We start from the raw sequence: 8,810 nt of genomic DNA on the forward strand, positions 1-8,810 counted from the left end.
ATGCCAGAATTTCTTAGATAGTACGTGGTGAATAATGTTTCACTGCCGCTCCCCACCAGTATTTTGCATTTAGTGATATTGAATGGAAGGAATTTTTGACATTCCAGTAATTGATCATGTAGAAGACGCTGGGGATAGGTACGTCAAATTTTGCAGAAGCCATCAAACTCCTTCATAAGACAAAGCGTTTTTCAGAATCGTCAACAGAAAACGAAAAGAGAGAAACCAAAGAACACATTGCTCCAGGAGTTTTAGTGTGACAACCAAGGGATGAGTGACATATACCAACAGCCTTGTAGCGGTAAATAAATCCCCAAAATAAATAGCACTAAGTTTTCGACATTGGATGCTGACCATATGTTTTAGTGGACTCACCTGGCTGAAGGCGCTCGGTCAGGCATCCGCACCAGATCACGTGTGGTAACGCCGTGCTCAACATCAACCGCAATCGCTAGCCAGATTAGATCAGAGAATTCCGGTATATTGGTCATCGCCAAATATGCTCTTCCGATCTCCTCGACTCTGTCTTTTGATTTCTCTTGGTGGGAACGAAATATATTAGAAGGTGTTACTGGTAGAAGCGTTGTCAAACACTGAATACCTGTGACATCATCATTGGTGAACCTGACGTGATCTGGTACACCTAATTGCAACTGTGAGTCTGTTCCTTTTTGGGATTTTTATATATCATTGCCTTATTTTTTATTTTTTTTTAAACATTGTGTTTTTTTTCGTATTTTTTCTTGAATATATATATATTTTCCCCTCGTTCATTATCGTACTTCATACTTCATCAGGACTGAACAGTCACCTAAAGTACTCAAGCTTAAGACTTCGTCCCCACCTTCGTTTCAACTGATGCCTTTCTGGCCCGACAACATCGAAGCCTGGTTTTGCTACGCAGAAGCCGACTTCTCCGAGCACGGCGTGATCGACACACGTGCACAATTCCTCGCAGTAGTCAAGGCACTACCGCGCGAATTCAACAGGTACGTAACACCTAGCATGTTTACTAGTGATGTTTCCGATCCTTACGAAATCTTAGAACGCTCGATTCTTAAACGAGGAGATCTAACCGATCGACAAAGGTTAGATCAACTCTTCAATAACATCGACCTGCAACACGGTTCTGCGACAGACGTGTTGCAACGGATGAGAGAGGTTATAGGCCTAAGAACTTTCGACGAAGGTCTATTCAAACAACTCTTCTTGTCAAAACTTCCCCAACAGGTGCAAGCAGTTCTGGTCTCGTTCCAGAACAACGCCTTAGACGAACTAGCTGTATCTGCCGACCGCATTCTAGAAATTACGAAACCTTCTACTACCGAGGTATTTTCTGTTATGACCTTGGATGTCTGACTTTTCGATCACACGACTTATCTACCAATCCGAATACGACTTATACGAATCTTCACACTAGGCCAACCAATGACGTTCAACCGGTGTGGGCAGTTTAGCGTCCTTATTGGTCCTATGTCCTACGAGCCCTTCCACTTGAGTCCAGAACACAATACCAGCTTCCGAATCAGAGCAGATCGTTTATTTCAGGCATACTTGGTTTATATATCAATCATACAGACCGCAACGTACCATAAAATAGGAAATAATATTTGTACACAAATAAGCCAAAAAGTGGCTGTGAATGAAGGAGGCAGTAGTTAATAAACTGAACATAACTTAAGGACCGTAAATCGTACAATAATAAATTATAGGTCAAAATAAAGCTTATCATAAAAGGAATATAAATATCCATAGTGTAATTGTTGCGTAGTTATACAATAAGAATATTTATAGAATATTAGTCCATGAATAGTCCTTGGAATTTACCTGTAGTTTAATCTTCACCGGATATAACACCTCCCCTTTTTTTTGAAGCATTAGAGATAATAATGATCCTTAGGATTTATTTTTATCCGATTGGGTTTTCGTCTGATGCGCTGCGACCTCCTTGGGAGTGTTTCACACGTCTCGTTATTATTCGGATAATTTTTAATTTCATTATTCAACTCAGTTAATATATCTATTGGTATATTCGACTTTGTAGCATTTCCTGTCTCTCGTTCTTGTCTGGTTGGCTGTATGTGGTTTGCATGTCTCACCCATATCTTTTTTCCAACTTTTACTTCGTAGATAACTTTCCCTTTTTTTCGTATTATTATGCCAAACTTCCAAGTTGGCTTTACTCCCGTGAAATCTCTTGTTATTACCGCTTGTCCCACCTTAAACCTTCTGGGCAATGCACCGTGCCGCTTGTTGAATTGCTGTTCCATTCGTTTGTTCTTTCGGAGGTTGGCTCTAAGCTTTGGTTTCATTTGCTCCATAGGTATTCTAATCTTTCTCCCAAAAATTGCTTCTGCCGGGCTTTCTTGATTATTTGTTGTTGGGTTTGGTGTTGCTCGGTATGTCTGTAGAAATCTTTGAATCATCTCGTCTATTTCACCTTCTCCCTCAGCTTTAAGTAGTGCTCTTTTAAATGTATCTACGAACCTCTCAACTAGACCGTTTGACTGTGGATGATATGGGGGTGTCTTTATATGTCTAACAGCGTTGGCGGCGCAGAACTTCGAGAATTCGGCGGAGGTGAACTGTGGTCCATTATCGGATACTAATACATCTGGACACCCAAAACAGCTAAATACTTGTCTCAGTTTTTCAATAGTAGCTTTTGTAGAAAGAGACTTTACGTAGTGGATTTCTGGCCATTTTGAGAAAGCATCAACCATCACTAAGTACTGTTTTCCGTTTATGGGACCGGCGAAATCTACGTGTACTCTTGACCATGGATTTGTTGGTGTCCCCCAACTCTGCATTTCTGTCTTACGAGGGGCTTTGGTAGCTTTTGCACACGCAGAACATGTCTCAACATACTCTTTGATCTGAGCGTCAATATTCGGCCAATATACATATCCACGTGCAAGTGCCTTCATCCTTGCTACTCCTGGGTGTGCGGCATGCAATTGTGACATCACCTTACGGCGTAAATTTATGGGTACGATTACTCGACTCCCAAACATCAAGCATCCATCCACAAGTGATAGGGAATTCCGACGGTGGGAATACTGTTCAATATTTTTGTCGTGTATATGGGCAGGCCAACCATGTTCGAGGTATCTAATAATTTGCTTCAATTCATCATCTTCTTGAGTATAACGTTTAATGTCTTCACAGGATAACGGTGTTGCTTTTATGGCAACTTGTAGTATATGGTGAACATCATTCTCCAACGATATCGTTGCAATAATAGAATCTTCACTTTTCTGCTTCTGATTAGCAATTAATCTAGATAAAGCATCGGCTTGTCCAAACTTTTCAGTTGATTTATATAGGATTTGGAAATCATAAGCAAGCAACGTAATAGCCCAGCGTTGTAACCGATTCGCTGTATAAGCAGGAATACCTGACTTTGATCCAAATATAGATAAAAGCGGCTTGTGGTCTGTTAAAAGCGTAAATCGACGACCATAAATCATTTTATGAAATTTCTTTACTGCAAAAACTAAAGCTAATCCTTCCTTCTCAATCTGACTATATTTTCGTTCGGCTGAGTTAAGAGTTCGGGATGCATGAGCAATTGGCTTTTCTTTACCATCAGGAAAACGATGACTGATAACGGCTCCAATTCCATAGTTTGAAGCATCGGCGGCTACAATTATTTCAAGCTTTGGATTATAATGAGTCAGCAATAGTTTAGAAGATAAAATCCTTTTTATTTCATCGAAAGAATCTTGGCATTCTTTCGTCCAGTGCCATGTTGTATTAGCCATCAAGAGCTGATTTAATGGTTGTCGCAATTTATACATCTGGGGTACGAACATACTATAATAACTAATCATCCCCAAGAATGAACGAAGGGTTGTAACCTCAGTCGGTTTGGGCATATTTTTGATAGCATTTATATTGTCTGGATCCGGTCGACGACCATCTTTATCAAATATATATCCCAGGTATTTAACAGACTCGAGCAGAAATTCACACTTTTCTTTTTGTAACTGAAACCCAGCTTGTGATATTTTAGTGAGCACCACATCTAACCGACGCACTAATTCCTGCGCGGAAGAGCCAACAACTATAATATCATCCAAGTAAACTGCTACACCTTCGACGTTAGACAAAATGGTATCCATTATCTGCTGGAAAATTGCTGGAGCTGGTTTAACACCAAACGGTAATCGGTTAAAACGATAAAGTCCACGGTGGGTATTAATGGTTAATAACTCCTTTGAATCTTCGTCAACTTCCACCTGTAAGTAAGCTTCAGACAAATCAAGTTTAGAAAAATAACGTCCACCGTTTAGTTTAATAAATAAATCCTCTGGCAAAGGTAATGGATATGAATGATTTTGTAAAGCGTCATTTAATCCTGTTGAAAAGTCTGCACAAAGGCGAATAGCTCCGCTCGCTTTCTGAACTACTACAATTGGTGCTGCCCATGCCGAATAATTAACAGGTTGTATAACACCGAGTTCCTCTAGTCGGTCTAATTCTTTGTCGACTTTGTCAATAGCTGCATATGGAACTTGACGCTTTGGACGGAAAACAGGTTTTACATCCTGTCGTAGGTATAATTTTGCCTTCTCAATTGTGCAGCATCCCAATTTATTCTGGAACAAGTTTTTATGTTTCTGCAAAAGATCTTCTATCGTTACGACTTTCTTGGTTACATGAACTGCGGGTGGATCTCTAGGATTATTTGCGCCTTTCATTGTGCATATTTCATTTAATGGTACATCCCATAAATTTAGTTTATCTATCCAGTCTATACCAATAAGGTCTAACTCATGTCTGTTCGTTAAGTAGCAATTTCCTGTAAAGTAATTACCTCGGAATTTAACAGAGCATTTTATCATTCCCACAAGTTTCAATATATCTCCGGACGCATTCCGTGCAGTGTGCTCTGTTGGTAATACTTTCGGACACCCAATTAAATACCAAGTTCGTCTCGAGATTAGTGTGATATCTGACGCTGTGTCCAATTGCAATCGAATATAAACACCATTAACAATTAATTCCACATATCTTCTTTTATTCGCTACGCTTAGAGCCCGTGTAGAATATACGCTGTTTATATACTTATTTTCGTACTGGTGCGGACGTCTGGTTCGTTTTGGTCTTAAACTTTCTCTAGTTCGGCAGACTAATTCTTTGTGGCCAACTTTATTGCATATAGTGCATCTATGATTTCTAAACCGGCAAAATCTTGAGAAATGCCATGCACCACAATACCAACATTTAGTTGCAGGTTTAGGAGCTTTTGAGTGATATTTATGACTTTTGGTACTATTTTGTCTTTGACCTGTCTTGACAGCATGAACAGAATTTGAGGGCACAACACTTTTGGTTTCCAGCATAGCTGTATCTTGTTTTAGGTTTATTAATCGTTGACATTCAGTGGTGATAGTTTGTAACGTCATTTCATCATCATGTTCCATACGGGATAACAACTTCATGCGAAAGTCAGCATCAACAGGAGAGTTCAGACCAGAAATGAATAATAAGCATTTAAATTGATCACTGGTTAATACATTTAATTTAAATCGTTCTGCTTGTAAATTTACTCTTCCGGCGTACGTATTATAATCTTCATCAGCCTCTTTAGTCAGCTGTAGACAGTTATACCGGATACGGAATAAAGACGCCTGTTCACAAAACGTTTTATTTAGGATGTTAACAGTTTCATCGAAATTAACTTCTCGCGGATGTTTAGGCAGAATATGGTTTTTATACTTTTGATGCTCATTAGGACCAAGTTTCTGTAATAGCAGCCGGACTTTCTTTGCATCATCCATAGTAGCAAATTCTACTCGAAAATATCTTCTACTCTGCCGAACCATGCTTCAAAAGTGTGACCGCTGTCTGCATCAAATATAAATTCTGGAATTGGATTGAGATATGATTCTATACTTCTATAATCTGGATTACCTTGTTGAATAGATAGTTTACCCAAAAGTGCCTCCAATAGTTGTTGTTGCGAAGCTAACATTTGATGCTGCTGCTGTAATAATAACTGCAATTGTTCTGAAGAATCTGACATTTTTTTTTTTTTTAAAATAAAAATTTTACTGCTAATAATAATATTAATCCAAAAATCACCGGCAACTTATTACAGCTAATTTATTTCCAAAATCTGAGTCACCACTTGTATTATTATTATTTCTTTGTTGCCAAATTCCCCGTCGCCAATTGTTATGACCTTGCGTCTCCCAATTATTTTGTTTTTGCCAAAATCCCCGTCGCCAATTGTTATGACCTTGGATGTCTGACTTTTCGATCACACGACTTATCTACCAATCCGAATACGACTTATACGAATCTTCACACTAGGCCAACCAATGACGTTCAACCGGTGTGGGCAGTTTAGCGTCCTTATTGGTCCTATGTCCTACGAGCCCTTCCACTTGAGTCCAGAACACAATACCAGCTTCCGAATCAGAGCAGATCGTTTATTTCAGGCATACTTGGTTTATATATCAATCATACAGACCGCAACGTACCATAAAATAGGAAATAATATTTGTACACAAATAAGCCAAAAAGTGGCTGTGAATGAAGGAGGCAGTAGTTAATAAACTGAACATAACTTAAGGACCGTAAATCGTACAATAATAAATTATAGGTCAAAATAAAGCTTATCATAAAAGGAATATAAATATCCATAGTGTAATTGTTGCGTAGTTATACAATAAGAATATTTATAGAATATTAGTCCATGAATAGTCCTTGGAATTTACCTGTAGTTTAATCTTCACCGGATATAACATTTTCAGTCAAAGAAAAGCCTCACACGACTCAGAATGATATAACCGACTTATGTCACACACTCACGCGTTATCTTAGTCTTCGTACCGACCGTAAGAGATCGCGCACACCACGTAGAAGCATTTCTCGTAAGCGATCTGTCTCTAGACCACGAGAGACAGATAACCCCGACTGGTGTTGGTATCATAACCAGTATGGAAAGTTTTCCAGAAATTGCAGAAAACCCTGCAATTTTCCCAACACGAAACCGACTGATTCGAAAAACAATTCGGGAAACTTCCAAGCCGGCACGCGTTAACGGCAACCGTAGCCGGCGAACAAAGCCGTCTGTTATTCGTCACAGATGTGACAACGAGAGTTCGCTACCTCGTCGACACTAGCGCAGAAGTTAGCGTTCTCCCAGCAAATCCTAACGACCGACTACACGAATCGACCCTAAACTTACAGGTGGCAAACGGAAAACCGATCGCTACGTATGGCAAAAGGTACGTTTACCTTAACGTGGGTTTACGCAAACCCATCCACTGGATTTTCGTTGGTGCAGATGTTTCTATGCCAATCATTGGTATGGACGTTGTACAACACCACAATCTGATCATCGACACGCGCAAACGGAGGCTAGTAGACGGAAACACTAATTTGTCCGTTTGCGTAACTTCCTTTTCTGGTTGCAGATTATCCCCAGTCACAGTTAAGCATATGATCGACCCACTTTATCAGCCACTACTCGATAAGTACCCTGGGATACAACAAACTCAACCGAAACTACCGTGTGTAACCAGCAACGTTACACATCACATCACGACTACAGGACCACCTGTATTCTCTAAAGCACGACGACTAGCTCCTGAAAAGCTAAGGTTAGCGAAAAACGAATTCCATCATATGATGGACTTAGGAATCATACGACCGTCAAGTAGCCCATATGCATCTCCGTTGCACATGGTCCATAAAAAGGACAGCAACGATTGGCGTCCAACTGGTGACTATCGGCGATTGAACGCGAAAACCATTCCCGATCGTTACCCGTTGCCTCACATTCACGATTTGACAGCTACCTTGAAAGGTACAACTGTCTTTTCGAAAATCGACTTGGTTAAAGCGTATAGCCAAATCCCTATGGCTACTGACGACATACCGAAAACAGCTATCATAACTCCTTTCGGACTCTATGAATTTTTGCGAATGCCTTTCGGTCCAAGGAATGCTGCTCAAACATTCCAAAGATTCATAGACGACGTTTTTCGAGGTCTCAACTTCGTACACGCGTATGTTGATGACTGTCTAATCGCAAGTCCGGACAGAGAAACACATCTCAAGCATCTGGATCTTGTTTTCGAACGACTTCAAAAACATGGCATTACTGTAAACGTTCAGAAATGCCAATTCGGAACCGACTCATTAGACTTTCTGGGACACACTATCGATGCTCAAGGCATTCGACCTCTTAGGACCAAAGTGGCGGCCATTCTGGATTACCCAGAACCGACCACCATCAAGCAATTACGCACGTTCAACGGCCTCGTAAGTTTCTATAGACGTTTCATACCCAAATGCGCATTACTTATGAAACCTCTGACCGACCAACTTCGTGGAAATGCGAAATCCATTAATTTGGACGACACCGCACGAAAAGCATTCTCCACAGTTAAGGAACTGATTGCTAAAGCAACAATGCTCGCACATCAGGACACCGAAGCACCCATTAGCATCGCAGTAGACGCATCCGACTCAGCAATCGGAGGAGTCTTACAACAATGGGTTAACAACTCCTGGCAACCTTTGGCATTTTTCTCTAGAAGGTTGCTAGACACCGAATCGAGGTACAGCACATTCGGTAGGGAACTCCTAGCTATGTATTGTGCTGTACGGCATTTCCAACACTACATCGAAGGTCGTGAATTCACTCTTTTCACGGACCATAAACCGCTCACTTTCTCGTTAATCTCTCCTTCTGACAAGTACTCTCTCCGTGAGTCTCGACAACTGGACTACATTTCGCAGTTTACTTCAGATATTCAACACATCTCTGGAGCAAACAATGTAGTTGCAGA

At 40.4% G+C, this 8,810-nt stretch overlaps 1 protein-coding gene across 1 annotated transcript; it reads right to left on the reverse strand.

Annotated features, from left to right (window-relative positions):
* Nucleotides 1-1,749: 1,749 nt before the first annotated feature.
* MS3_00000081 (uncharacterized protein) lies at nt 1,750-6,514 on the reverse strand. Its single transcript, XM_051207993.1, has 2 exons — nt 5,920-6,514; nt 1,750-5,871 (listed from the first exon to the last, which is right to left on the reverse strand). Exon 2 carries the CDS (start codon nt 5,829-5,831, stop codon nt 1,878-1,880), a length of 3,954 nt encoding a protein of 1,317 aa, XP_051069283.1. The 5' UTR covers nt 5,832-5,871; nt 5,920-6,514; the 3' UTR covers nt 1,750-1,877.
* Nucleotides 6,515-8,810: the final 2,296 nt, after the last annotated feature.

The sequence above is a fragment of the Schistosoma haematobium genome, chromosome 3, assembly GCF_000699445.3.
Source record: "Schistosoma haematobium chromosome 3, whole genome shotgun sequence".
NCBI classification, from domain to species: domain Eukaryota; kingdom Metazoa; phylum Platyhelminthes; class Trematoda; order Strigeidida; family Schistosomatidae; genus Schistosoma; species Schistosoma haematobium.

Coding starts and splice junctions, on each gene's coding strand:
- MS3_00000081 (XM_051207993.1), bottom strand. CDS start 5,831: ATGGTTCGGCAGAGTAGAAGATATTTTCGAGTAGAATTTGCTACTATG.